General features: G+C 46.4%; 1 protein-coding gene across 3 annotated transcripts in view; it reads right to left on the bottom strand.

Annotated features, from left to right (window-relative positions):
• CBFA2T2 (CBFA2/RUNX1 partner transcriptional co-repressor 2) overlaps window positions 1-14329 on the bottom strand; it is a 185252-nt gene that overhangs the window by 12070 nt on the left and 158853 nt on the right. For all 3 annotated transcript variants that reach the window (XM_038750179.1, XM_038750180.1, XM_038750178.1), the window contains exons 6-10: window positions 10713-10894; window positions 8281-8534; window positions 7064-7149; window positions 3956-4151; window positions 413-466 (exon numbers count right to left, since the gene is read on the bottom strand). In XM_038750179.1, the coding sequence (XP_038606107.1) occupies window positions 413-466; window positions 3956-4151; window positions 7064-7149; window positions 8281-8534; window positions 10713-10894 (772 nt within the window). The remainder of the gene's footprint in view (window positions 1-412; window positions 467-3955; window positions 4152-7063; window positions 7150-8280; window positions 8535-10712; window positions 10895-14329) is intronic.

Raw genomic sequence — 14329 nt, forward strand, 5'->3', positions numbered from 1 at the left:
TCAAAAGCAAAATACATACAGGTCGTGTAATTGCATTAATAAACAAATAAATGAATAAATAAACAAACAAATAAATAAATAAATAAAATTGATTAATTGATTAATAAAGTACAATACTGTGCAGTGTATATTGGCAGCAACTTGCCAGGAGGGTGACATACTTCAGTGAAATATGGCTTCCACCAAGCCAAACCAATTCAGAGTTTCTGGAAATTTTTTTTTTTAAAAGAGAAGGTGACGGGCTATCTTGTTTAACCAGAAGAACAAAACATAAAGCCTCTGGGGAAGCTTTTTAGACCTCCCTGAAAAGGGGCAGTTTGCTTTGGCTGCCCCTCCTCTCATCCAAAGCAAAATGCATTCCACTTGTAGGAATCCTGGGAGCTTATGCAGAAACAACCTGGCAATCACTTACCAGCCTTTTTCCAGATCTCTTCGGTGACATAGCCTGCTCCCGACCGCTGGGAATCTGAAGATAAGAGAGAAGCATCAGAGAAATCCCCTCTCGCTACTCATTCATTCATTCTATATGACATCCATTTTCACAGATTAGAGAAGTATTCAAGGATTGTATTGTATTGTATCTAGAAAATTAGATAACAATCGAGTAGGATTAATACCATATACCTAAACCAACAAAACTTTTTAAATGGATAAAGCCATTAGTTAAATGACAAGATAAGAAATGAGAACTGTTAACAAGCGTTCCTGAATAATTTATTTCCCAATGCACTCCATTTCCATTTACTGATACTTGGCAAGTGCCCTCGCAGTTAGATATACATTCCAATGAGCATAGATTTTTGTCTCATGACATCTCATCAAATAGCAAAGTAGCAAATTAGTCATTTCTAAAGGAGACCAGTAAACTCATTTCAAAGATGCTGATAAACACGTAATGCTGTACTCTGTAGGGTCTTAATTTACCATAAGCAGGAAATAACAATTCAACAATTACGGACTAGTAACTCCTTTTCTTTTCCGAGGATTTCTTTTTTTGATGCAAAACTCCTGCCAGAATAAGGAGCTGGCTTCAGTGTTTGTAAGATTTGAGTAGGAATGGAGGACTGGAAATTTACCGAGGCTGAAAATGATGAGGAACGGAAGGAAGGCTTGAAATCTGGTCAGGCAAATCCCTAGCTTCTGGAAGTAAGAAGCTTGGCAGGGCCTGGTGATCTACTGCAGGGCATCACTACGGAAAAATGCGACCTATCAACTAGTTGTCCTGCATAATGCCAAATTTACTGATCTGATCCTGCCCCTTTGTGTTGAAAGAGTACAACGGTGTTAGAAGATGCAACCCCCGCCTCCGGGAAGCACGCAGCTCCTTCCCCAGGCCACTGACAGAGGCCTGGAAGCCTTAATTGAGGATCGTGGCATAGATGGAGAGATAAAGAAGAAAGGGTTCAGTCAGTTTTTCCAGAACATCAGTGTTGAGTTTTTTTTAAAGAACTTCGGGTTAAGGAGAAATTTTAAGCTACAGTACTCGTGGGGTGGGCAGGCTTCTGGTGACGGGTTTGGATGGCACAAGGCATAACTGCATGATCTCAGCCTCACGCGTGTGAGTACAACTCTCTTTTCCAATGCCAGAACATGTTTGAGCCTTGTTCTTCAATACTGTTTTATCCAAAATACATAATAGAAACACAGGTTAGGCAGAACTGAGTGTAACGAGAAAGGACTGGAATGGAGAGGGTGGGTGAGGAGGACAGTGAGTACAATGGGCATGCTTAGATAAAAGACAAATAAATAAGTAAATAAATCCCTGGCTGGGGATGGGAAGATAGAACAGTGTGGACTGGAGGCTGGGATTGCTCTTTCCTTCTTTTTACGCTTTTATGGAGCTATTATCACTTTGTGCTCATTGTTATAGATTGATATTCGTAGACCCTGATTCTTTAAGACTGAATTTTTCAAGGGCGGGGGCCCTGCCCAAGATGGTCAGAACCCAGGCTTCAGCGTAAGGCCCGGCCCAGGGGACGCCGGACATCGAGGGCAAAGAAGCAGAATGAGCTGAATTTCTGCCTAGGATCCCTAGATGTCAAGAGGAGTCACGATCCTTATTTTGGGGATTCCCAAAGAAATCGAAGCACATATTTTTAATAACTTATCTATTTGCATTAAGCTGTAGCTCTGAATTCTTTGATTATTTGGAGCTTTCATGCAAAACTAAGAAAAATGTATTGAGTCCCTGTCCTCTTGTTTGTCCCTTTAATTCACACATTCTCTTTATCCCACTTCTTCCAATCTGTCAATTGTATTTGGAGCTTTCATGCAAAACTAAGAAAAATGTATTGAGTCCCTGTCCTCTTGTTAGTCCCTTTAATTTACGCATTCTCCTTACCCCACTTCTTCCAACCTTTCAATTGCATTTATTGAGTCTCTGGGTATAAAAGTGCCATTTCTCTCTCCCGGCCACTGACTCTTTCCTGGCCCTTTTATTTCTCACATCATCCTTTGACTTTTTTTTTAAATATATGTCTTAAGCGTTTCCTATGTGCCAGGCACTGTACTAAGCACTGGGGTAGATACGAGCCAATCAGATTGGGCAAAGTCCCTGTCCCACATTCGGCTTGCATCTTAATCCCCATTTTCCAGATGAAGTAACCGAGGCACAGAGAAGTGAAGTGACTTGCTCAAGGCTACAGAGAAGATGGGTGGCGGAACTAGGATTAGAACCCAGGTCCTTCTGACCCCCAGGCCTGTTGTCTATCCACTAGGCCACGATACTTCTAATCCATCTCCCTCCTTCTTCTTCCCCAGTACCTCTATTTTTCTTGGGTCAGCTTTGCAACCTGGGAGTCGGCAGTATGGCAGTCATATAGCCCATACCTATTCAAACCCTCAACATTCATTCATTCAATTGTATTTATTCAGCGCTTACTGTGTGCAGAGCACTGTACTAAACATCTGCCCCGAGGCCCCCCAGCTTAGTTTGGGACTGATCCTGTGAAGGTAGGGATGGGTGTGGGTGAACTGGGGGAATTCTCCTGCTGTGGACCTTATCTTTTGCCATCTTGTTCAGAAGGTCTTGGGTTTTAACCCTGGCTCAGCCACCTGTCTGCTGTGTGACCCTGGGCAAGTCACTTCCCTTCTCTGGGCCTCAGTTACCTCATCTGGAAAATGGGGATTGAGACTGGGAGCCCCACAAAGGACAGGGACTGTGTCCAACACAATTTGCTTGTATCCACCCCACTGTTTAGTACGGTGCTTGGCACATAGTAAGCGCTTAAAATACCATCATTATTATTGTTACTAGTCATTCAGACTAGTAATTACTAGTCATTCAGACCAGTAATTACTATTACTAGAAGCAGCGTGGCTCAGTGGAAAGAGCCCGGGCTTTGGAGTCAGAGGTCATGGGTTCAAATCCTGGCTCCGCCGTCAGCTGTGTGACTTTGGGCGAGTCACTTCACTTCTCTGGGCCTCAGTTACCTCATCTGGAAAATGGGGATTAAAACTGTGAGCCCCCCGTGGGACAAGCTGATCACCTTGTAACCTCCCCAGCACTTAGAACAGTGCTTTGCACATAGGAGGCGCTTAATAAATGCCATCATCATTATTATTATTATTATTAGTCAGGTGGCTGCAAACGGGGCAATCCATCAATGGAATTTACTGAGGGCTTACTGTGAGCAGGGCACTATACTGAGCGCTTGGGAAAGTCCCGTATAAGAGACGACAATGATGACAAACGGACATCCAATTGCCCATCAGACTGTAAGACTCCCTCATTAGACATTCGGCCCCTTAAGGACGGGGATCCCGTCTTATACTTTCACTGTGCTCTCCCAAGTCCAAGAGTTTTGTGCATCGTAGGCACTCAATAAATACCACTGAAGGAATGAATACTGCATTAGATTAAAAAGGCTTTCCCTCCTGGGAGCGTGAGCCTCGTGGGAGAAAAACTGGCTCCGGGGACTGACGTTTTCTTGGAGAGCGTAGGCTCTTCCCTTACCGTTATTGATGGAGTCCGAACTCCCGGGACTGTGTTGCCTCGAGATGAGTTCGCTTCCTGCTTTCCTGTTCTCTGTGGTCTCGCTGCATCGCCTCTTCCAGTAGTTGAGCTCCTCTCGATCTGCTTCCTGACAGCGCCGCAGAACCGCCATGGAACGCCTGGTCTTCTCCACCATTTCCATAATGCAATTCAGGGCCTGCGGAGGGGAGGAAAACAGCTCATGACGGCGCTGAGCACACAACAGCAGAAGCAAAGCTGCCCGAGGCAACAGAAACAGCTGGGTTTTTAAGAACAGATTGGCCTTGAAGGAGAGCAGGCGGGCAATGCATTCTCCTTAATTTAGATTGAAGGCTCTTGGAATGCCAAGACAAAAAAATGAAGTCAACACTTTTCATTTATCTGACTATGGCCGCAATTAGACTCGGAGGAAGGTACTGCTTTTGACGGGGCTTCTGATACGTAAAGTGCCATATACGCGGTAAGAAGGGCTTTAACGATCTCAGGTGCTCGTACTGGGAGGCGGCACGTGAAATCAGCGGGCCTGGCATTCCGTTGCCACGGGGCTGAAATATAGTGCGATGCACAGCCAGGCTGCTGAGAGCTTGGCAGGGAAAAGGGGCGAGAGAAAGTAGGCATTTGTGGTCGGTAAAAGGAGTTTGCTCACCTGGGTAGAGGAGGGGTGAGGGGTTGGTTGGGGCAAGATTTCAATTTGAAAAGTATAATCGCTGATGGGTTAATGATGAAAATAGTAAATTTTCTGAAGCTTTCCCACCATCCCCCCACTGCCATTCTAGACTGTAAGCCTGCTGTTGGGTAGGGACCGTCTCTATATGTTGCCAACTTGCACTTCCCAAATGCTTAGTCCAGTGCTCTGCACACAGTAAGCGCTCAATAAATACGACTGAATGAATAGCTGCCCATATTCACGGCACAGGCACGACACCACGTCTTGTTGCTTTTTGTCTCCTCTCTTGTTTTGGCTAATTACAGCACCTGGCTCCCTCTTGGTCTTTCTCTCAGTCGCTCATATATTCACATACAAAAATATCAAGTGTCTCCCTCGCTCGCTCTCTTTTTTTGTTTCTCTCTGCATCGCTCCTATGGCTTCTCTTTACACTTTTTCTATGGTCTCTTTTTGGTTGATTTCTCCCGTTTCCTCTCTTCCCTTTTCACCCTCCCTCTTTTTTACTGTGCAAAGTTTGCAAAGATTCCATCTACGTGGGATTCAAGTTGAAACAACGGGCTCAATACCTCAACTCTTCTTCCTCCCAATAAGGACGGTCAAAAAATGACGTTTGCATCACTTAGCTTCGACTTCACCAGCATCTACTTGCTGGGTTTATTCTTCCACTCCACTGAAATCGCCCTCTCGAAGGTCGCCAATGACCTCCTTCTCGCCAAATCCAACGGCTCCTACTCCATCCTAATTCTCCTCGACCTCTCGGCTGCCTTTTGACACTGTCGACCATCCCCTTTCTCCTCAACACGTTATCCAACCTTGGCTTCACTGATCCCATCCTCTCCCGGTTCTCCTCTTATCTCTCCGACCGTTCGTTCTCAGTCTCCTCCGTGGGCTCCTCCTCCCCCTCCAAATCGCTAACTGTAGGGGTTCCTCAAGGGTCAGTTCTTGGCCCCCTTCTCTTCTCCATCTATACTCACTCCCTAGGTGAACTCATTTGCTCCCATGGCTTCAACTACCATCTCTACGTGGATGATACTCAAATCTAGCTTTCCTCCCCTGTTCTCTCTCCCTCCCTCTAGGCTCATATCTCCTCCTGCCTTCAGGACTTCTCCACCTGGATGTCATTCCTGCCACCTAAAACTCAACAAGCCCAAGACTGAGATCCTTATCTTCCCCCCAAACCCTGTCCTCTCCCTGACTTTCCCGTCACTTTGGACGACACTACCATCCTTCCCGTCTCATAAGCTCGCAAACTTAGTGTCATCCTGACTCCGCTCTCTCGTTCACCCCACACATCCAATCCGTCACCAAAACCTGCCGGTCTCGCCTTCACAACATCGTTAAGATCCTCCCTTTCCTCTCCATCCAATCCGCTACCTTGTTAGTACAATCACTCATCATATCCCGACTGGATTACTTCATCAGCATCCTTTCTGATCTCCCATCCTCCTGTCTCTCCCATCTTCAGTCTATACTTCACTCTGCTGCCCAGATTATCTTTGTACAGAAATGCTCTGGGCATGTCACTCCCCTCCTCAAAAATCTCCAGTGGTTGCCTTTCAACCTATGAATCAAGCAAAAACTCCTCACCCTTGGCTTCAAGGCTGTCCATCACCTCGCCCCCTCCTACCTCACCTCCCTTCCCTCCTTCTCCAGCCCAGCCCACACCCTCCGCTCCTCTGCCACTAACCTCCTCACTGTGCCTCGTTATCACTTGCCCCGCCGACAACCCCTGGCCCACTTCCTACCTCTGGCCTGGAATGCCCTCCCTCTGCCCATCCGCCAAGCTAGCTCTCTTCCTCCCTTCAAAGACCTACTGAGCGCTCACCTCCTCCAGGAAGCCTTCCCAGACTGAGCCCCCCTTTTCCTCAGCTCCCCCTCCCCCGACTCACTTCCTCTGCTCTACCCCCTCCCTCCCCACAACACTTGTGTGTAAATGTACACACAATCTATAATTCTATTTATTTAATGTCTGTTTTACTCGTTCTGATGTGTTCTGATCTATTTATATTGATGCTACTGACACCCATTTACTTGTTTTGATGTCTGTCTCCCCGCTTCTAGACTGAGCCCATTGTGGGCAGGGATTGTCTCTTTGTTCCTGAACTGCACTTTCCAAGCGCTTAGTACAGTGCTCTGCACACAGTAAGCACTCAGTGAATATGACTGAATGAATGAACCGTCACCAGTCCAAAATAATAACAACTGTTGTATTTATGTGCCTATTATGGGCCAAGTGCTGGGGCAGATAAAGAAAATAAGCCTGGATCCACACTCTAAGACACTCCATTTCAGTAGCTAGATCCCATCGCGAAAACAAAAGACTAGCTGGTTACGGGAAGTACAGCTCTCATTTCAGAATAGCCTGGACAACCATTCGGGTCATTGGAGACTTATTCAACTAGTCTTCCTCTCGGGATCCTTACGTGATCGAGATGCTTCCACTCATCGGCCCACTCTCTCTCCGTCAACCGATGGTCCACCAGCTCATCCTGATAGCCGCCATTCAAGCCTATTAGGAAAATTAAAAGCAAAATCTGGGATGCAACCCAAGTATTCATAGAGAGTGACAGCTTTAAGTTAAGAGAACCGTATAATACCTGGGATGCTGCAAACCAGAATGAGCACAGGGACTGTATTATCGGCAGGGTGTGAAAGCTTTGTCCAAGTGAAGTTTAAAGTTCTCTTAGAACAATGTTTCTCTAGAGCAAACTCCAGGAACCCCTAACACTTAATGTGCTCCATATATGACTCCTTCTTAGGAGTCAACGAGGTCTGTAGGGAGCTCCAAATACTTGTATGTGGAGGGGAGAGAAAGGGAGGGATGGGTGTAAATCTATGTTTCCCAAGAGTTGAGAAGACAAAAGCCTATGGGATGGAGGTTGGCAGTTATCTGAAGAATGAGACGGGCAAAAGACCAAGAGCTAGAAACTCCAGGCCGCCACTCTTCTAATAATAATAATGATAATCGTATTTAAGTGCTTACTATGTACAAAGGCACGGTTCAAAGTGCTGGGGGGACACAAGGTGATCAGGTTGTCCCACGGGGGGCTCACAATCTTCATCCCCATTTTACAGATGAGGTTACTGAGGCACAGAGAAGTTAAGTGACTTGCCCAAAGTCACACAGCCGGTAAGTGGCGGAGCCAGGGTTAGAACTCCCAAGCCCGTGCTTTTTCCACTGAGCCACGCTGCTTCTCTCATAGGCTATCATGTTTATAAAGGCTTACCAGAGGTGATGTTACAGAGGTCTAGAGTAAAGCTGGGGCTGTTGATCCCTAACCATGAACCATTCCTGTTCCCACTCCCTGCCACTTGCATTTGGGAGTCCCAATTCGCAATTTCAGTAAAGCTCAGACATATCACCAAAGTGACAGTGACCAGCTTGAGGATCTAAGCAACACATTTTTGTGGCAGAATTTTACAAGGGACTCGTCTCAAATATCCGGGGACTGGTCCTGATATTTGTCAAATGGGTCAGGCACTTAAGAAGATTTTTTTCCTCGATATCGATTTTCTCCTGGCCTATATCGGGAAGTAGGTTATTATCCTTTCGCTGTTGCTCGCCCACGGCTTACGCACACGGTCTGGCACTCATTTTTTACGGGCACCACCCAAAGTCAAAATGAACCACTTCTCTTACCGAGACCATGATGTCTATCCCGCATTTCTCGATGTTCCAGCATCTTGCTGGGGTCTCTGTACAGGTGGGAGGTGGCGATATCTTCCAAGGTGTAGTGCTGAAGGGGAGGGGGCGTCGGATGGAACTGACCCCCGGGATTCATGAGTGGCAGGGTGAGGGCCGGGCTGTGCCGAGGAGCTGGGCTAATGGTACATACTCTCTTGGCTGGAGGCTCAGGAGGGACTGAATCCCGCTCAAAGCTATTATCCTCTCGCCTGCAAAAGACCCACCAAGTGGATTAAAATCAACCAAAGTGGAAAAAGGTCTGCTGGGCGATCCAAAGTTAGTTCGATGTCACTTCAACCGCAAATGAAACAATCAAAGCAGAGAAGATGCTTATAGGTCAACTGCTATTTTACTCCAGGGTAAGAGGGAGGCAGCCAAAGCTAGCCAGTAAGCCAGGGACCTAGTGATCTGCCTCCCCGTTCCTATATGACAGATCATAAGCCGCCCCCTCCACATTCCCTACGGAAGCCCTTTCCCGGGGAATCTCTAATCTCCCCCCTTTCTGCTCTCCCAACCGTCACTTACGTGCGCATCTTATTACTTCCCTATCTGTAACTGATTGAGGAATCGGTCTTTCCCACTAGACCGTAACCTTCTTGAGAGCAGTGATCGTGTCTTCTATCTCTGGTGTTTGTCTCTCCAGGTAGAGGATGTAAGATCCTCTGGGGAAGGGGACGTGTCAGTTCTTTATTTTGCACTTCCCAAGCCTGTAGTGGTGTTCGATGAATGCTCATCACCACCACTATACTCTCAACACAGTCCTCTGCACCCAGTAGGCACCCAGTAAATGCTACCGATTGACTGGCTGCATGCTAGCCTGAGATGATAAGTGCATGGAAATGGGTTCCAGAGAAGCAGCGTGGCTCAGTGGAAAGAGCCTGGGCTTCGGAGTCCAACTTGTACTTCCCAAGCACTTAGTACAGTGCTCTGCACACAGTAAGCGCTCAATAAATACGATTGATGATTGGAGTCAGAGTTCATGGGTTCAAATCCCAGCTCCGCCAATTGTCAGCTGTGTGACTTTGGGCAAGTCACTTCACTTCTCTGGGCCTCAGTGACCTCATCTGTCAAATGAGGATTAGGACTGTGAGCCCTCCGTGGGACAACCTGATCACCTTGTAACCTCCCCAGCGCTTAGAACATTGCTTTGCACATAGTAAGCGCTTAATAAATGCCATTATTATTATTATTATTATTATTGTGAAAAACACCAAACTACGTGATTTAATTTTCTCCTAAGAATGTCTCCTCATATCTAATGCTCTGCCACTGCTGTACGATTCATTCAATCATATTTATTGAGTCGTACTGTGTGCAGAGCACTGTACTAAGTGCTTGGGAAGTACAAGTCGGCAACATATAGAGACGGTCCCCACCCAACAACGGGCTCACAGTCTACAATGACTGTAAGCTCATTGTGGGCATGGAATGTGTCTGGTTATTGTTATATCGTACTTTCCCAAGTACTTAGTACGGTGTTCTCCACACAGTAAGAGCTCAATAAATACGACCGAATGAATGAATATTTGGTAAGCGCTTCTGTGTGCCAGATACTGTACTGGGGTGGATACAAGCAAACTAGATTGGACGTAGTCCCTGTCCCGCATGGGGCTCACAGACGAGGGAACTGAGGCACAGAAGTTTAGTGACTTGCCCAAGGTCACACAACAGGAAGCGACAGAGCTGGCATTAGAATCCAAGTCCTTTCGACTCCCAGGGCGAAGCTCTAACCACTAGGTCACACCGCTCTGTGGCCTCGTGGATAATCCTTCGGAAGGCCATAAACATAAAGACATTTTGGGAGCAACGAGGGGCAAAATGGCTCAGTGGGAAGAGCCCGGGCTTTGGAGTCAGAGGTCAGGGGTTCAAATCCCGGCTCTGCCAATTGTCAGCTGCAAGTCACTTCACTTCTCTGTGCCTCAGTCACCTCATCTGTAAAATGGGGATTAAGACTGTGAGCCCCCCGTGGGACAACCTGATCACCTTGTAAGCACCCCAGGGCTTAGAACAGTGCTTTGCACATAGTAAGCGCTTAATAAATGCCATCGTTATTATTATTATTATTATGAAAAAGAGCATTCCCCGAATAGGTTTTACCCTCTAAAAGCAATTCCATCAAATGGCACTTCTTTTTAGTATCTGACCTCTGCTACTGCAACCTTCTTGCCAGGGGAGGGACCGTACACATAGAGCCGAGTCCCGAGGAAGGAAAACTGCCAGATGGGTTAGGGACTGAAAACAGAGAAGGGAGGAAGGGAAGTGCTCTAGGCGACTGACACACTCTAGCCACCCCCGCCAAGCCCTCCAAATGCCCTTTTGAATCAAGCAAAGACTGATTAACCATGGGAAAGGAAGAGTCGCAGAGGGGGAAAAGAACCCCGAGTCACCTGTCTGGACTGTGTCTTTTTCCATTTCCATTCACTTCCATCAGAAGCTCAGAAGAGTCGGCCGGGGATGTAGTATTTGTGTTGAGCAGAAGGTGTTCGTGCTGTGCGAGGTACTGGGAAGGAGTCTGCTTGGCTGCTCGGGCACAGTGCAGCAGTTCCCTCTGCAGCAGCGGGAGGTTGGCCTGAAAGAGAAAAGGGCACGAAAAATGGTGGAGAAAACCATTTCCGTCACGACGCTGGGCACGCCGCACGGGGTGTCTGGGGAAGCCCCCATTTCCAGAGGATAACTGAGTGAATCAGTAATAATAATAATGATAATTAGGGTACTTGTTAAGCACAACTGAATGAATCAATAATAACGATAATTATGGTACTTGTTAAGCACATACTACATGCCAGGCGCTGTTCTAAGTGCTGGGGAGGTTACAAGATGATCGGGTTGTCCCACAAGGGACTCACCGTCTTTATCCCCATTCTACAGATGAGGGAACTGAGGCCCAGAGAAGAAGTGACCTGCCCAAAGTCACCCAGCTGATTCTACTTATTTTGTTAATGACGGGCACCTAGCTTTAATTCTATTTGTTCTGACGCATTTGACACCTGTCTACATGTTTTGTTCCGTTGTCCGTCTCCCCCTTCTAGACTGTGAGTCCGCTGTTGGGTAGGGACTGTCTCTATATGTTCCCAACTTGCACTTCCCAAGCGCTTAGTACAGTGCTCTGCACACAGTAAGCACTCAGTAAATACGACTGAGTGAATAAGGCAACACCTCTCAGTGGGGCGAAGCGATGAGGCCTCAGAAACTCAACCCCTTCCTGAAGGCTATCTGTCCCAGCGGACTAATTCCCAAATTCAACAGAAAAGGCTGCTCTTTCTGCAGCTCTAATCTGTACAATTGTTGTAAAAATTTCCAAGTAATTTCCAAACAGATCAGTGGAAATAACTTGGAAATCTATACCACTATGAAGCAGCGTGGCTCAGTGGAAAGAGCACAGGCTTTGGAGTCAGGGGTGATGGGTTCAAATCCGGGCTCTGCCAATTGTCAGCTGTGTGACTTTGGGCAAGTCACTTAACTTCTCTGTGCCTCAGTACCCTCATCTGTAAAATGGGGATTAAGACTGTGAACCCCCCGTGGGACAACCTGATCACCTTATAACCTCCCCAGCGCTTAGAACAGCGCTTTGCACATAGTAAGCGCTTAATAAATGCCATTATTATTATTATAATTATTATTCTATGCTTACCAGGACATTGAATTTTAACCAGACTTCTTAAATGAGAGCGATCTCAACTTTGAAAAAGAAAAGAGGGTAAAGGAAATCTTCACAGGAGATGCTGACGGTGGCTTCAGGAAACAGCCACTGATTTGATTTTTCTCAGTTTGATTTTTCTCAAATGGGGGACTAGAAAAATCACAGCTGAAAACCTTAGTTTCCTCTCACTCCAGTGTGTTTGCTCTGAGCTACACCAACCGGACTAAATTCTGGAGCCGGCTTAAAAACTCTCCGTGTGAGGTACTCAAAAGCTGGCCCTAAAACCAAAGCTCAGGATCTCCTCTGCCCTTTCCTCTCCGTCTCCACCTCTATTATGTTAATCCAAACATTTATCCTAACCCACCTTGATTATTGTATCAGCCTCCTGGCTGACTTTCTTGCCTCCCGTCCCTCCCCACTCCAGTCCAGACTTCACTTGCTGCCCAGATCATTTTTCTACAAAGGCGTTCAGTCCATGTTTCACCACTCCTCAAGAACCTCCAGTGGTTGCCCATCCACCTCCGCATCAAATAGAAACTACTAACCATCAGCTTTAAAGCACTTTAAAGCACAGCTTTGCCTGCATGCCGTGCTCCTCTATTGCCAACCTACTCCCTGGACTTGCTCTATGCTCTGCACATAGTAAGCGCTCAATAAATACAATTGATTGATGATGATGGACTTCAATCTCGTCTATCTCGCCGCCGACCCCTCACCCAAGTCCTGCCTCTGGTCTGGAATATCCCTCCCCCAGCTTCAAATCCGACAGACAATGACTCTCCCCACCTTCAAAGCCTCATTGAAGGCACAATGCCTCCAATGAGGGCTTCCCTAAGCCCAAATTTCCTTTTCTCCCACTCCCTTCTGGGTTGCCCTGATTTGTTCCCTCTATTCACCCCCCACCTTCCCACCACAGCACTTGGGCATATCCTGAGCCCGCTGTTGGGTAGGGACCGTCTCTACATGTTGCCAACCTGTACTTCCCAATCGCTTAGTACAGCGCTCTGCGCACAGTAAGCGCTCAATAAATACGACTGAATGAAATCCTTAATTTATTTATTTACATTAATGTCTCTCTCCTCCTCTAGACTGTAAGCTCACTGTATCAACTCTATCACACCGTACCAAGTGTTCAGTACAGTGCTCTGCATACAGTAAGTGCTCAATAAGTGCAATTGATTGATTGACTGAGAAGCAGCGCGGCTCAGTGGAAACAGCACGGATTTTGGAGTCAGAGGTCAGGGGTTCAAATCCCGGCTCTGCCAAATGTCAGCTGTGTGACTTTGGTCAAGTCACTTGTCTCCCCCTTCTAGACCATGAGCCCGTTGTTGGGTAGGGACCGTCTCTCTATGTTGCCAACTTGTACTTCCCAAGCGCTTAGTACAGTGTTCTGCACACAGTAAGCGCTCAATACGATTGAATGAATGAATGACCTTAACTTCTCTGTGCCTCAGTTACCTCATCTGTAAAATGGGGATTTAGACTGTAAGCTCCCCGTGGGACAACCCGATCACCTTGTAACCTCCCCAGCGCTTAGAACAGTGCTTTGTACATAGTAGGCGCTTGATAAATGCCATTATTATTATTATTATCATTAACTGATTGATCTCTTCCCTCTCTGCTCTGCAACCTATATGCAGGGTAGGAAGAATGAATTTCCTCAGATTTGACTCTGGAACTTTTAGCTCTTTAATACCAAATGTACACAAAATTAATGTTCACATTTCCTCTGTTCACTTCTTTTACCTTGTGGAAACAGAAAGGTGGAAAGAGGAAAAGGCAGAATGAATGCTTCTTGATCTGAAACCCTAGGCCCCAACAGAAACCCACGATATCACTAGAGGGTTGTGTGAGCCACATTCAGAGCCATTTTTAGGTTCCTGTTTTTACTTTTCCTTTCAGATCAATCAATCATATTTATTGAGAGCTTACTGTGTGCAGAGCACTGTACTAAGCGCTTGGGAAGTACAAGTTAAATGTAAGACTACCTGCTCCAGGATCCTCCAAGGAATCTGGAGAGATACCTTTTTGGGATGTGGCCCTTGCTCTTGAAGAAATGAACATTTCTCTGACACAACCACTGTTTTCCTCAAAATCACTTAAATGTATAATCCAAGTTAATATTTAGACTGAGAGCAGAAGGCTTCAGCCCCAAAGGAAACTGGTTAGCAAAAGAAAATAAAAAGGGGGGGGGGAGATAATACATGTATGCATCATTCACTAAGGTTTACTACTGCGGGCACTATAATTAGTGCCCGAAGCAATAATTGACAAAATCCCAAGCCAAAAATCTTCCATAACATTCTTACCTCATGCTGTTTGCTCAAACAGAATGAAGTTAAGGAGGGCTTATTTATTTGAACA

Source organism: Tachyglossus aculeatus, chromosome 8 (genome assembly GCF_015852505.1).
Source record: "Tachyglossus aculeatus isolate mTacAcu1 chromosome 8, mTacAcu1.pri, whole genome shotgun sequence".
Classification (NCBI taxonomy): Eukaryota; Metazoa; Chordata; class Mammalia; order Monotremata; family Tachyglossidae; genus Tachyglossus; species Tachyglossus aculeatus.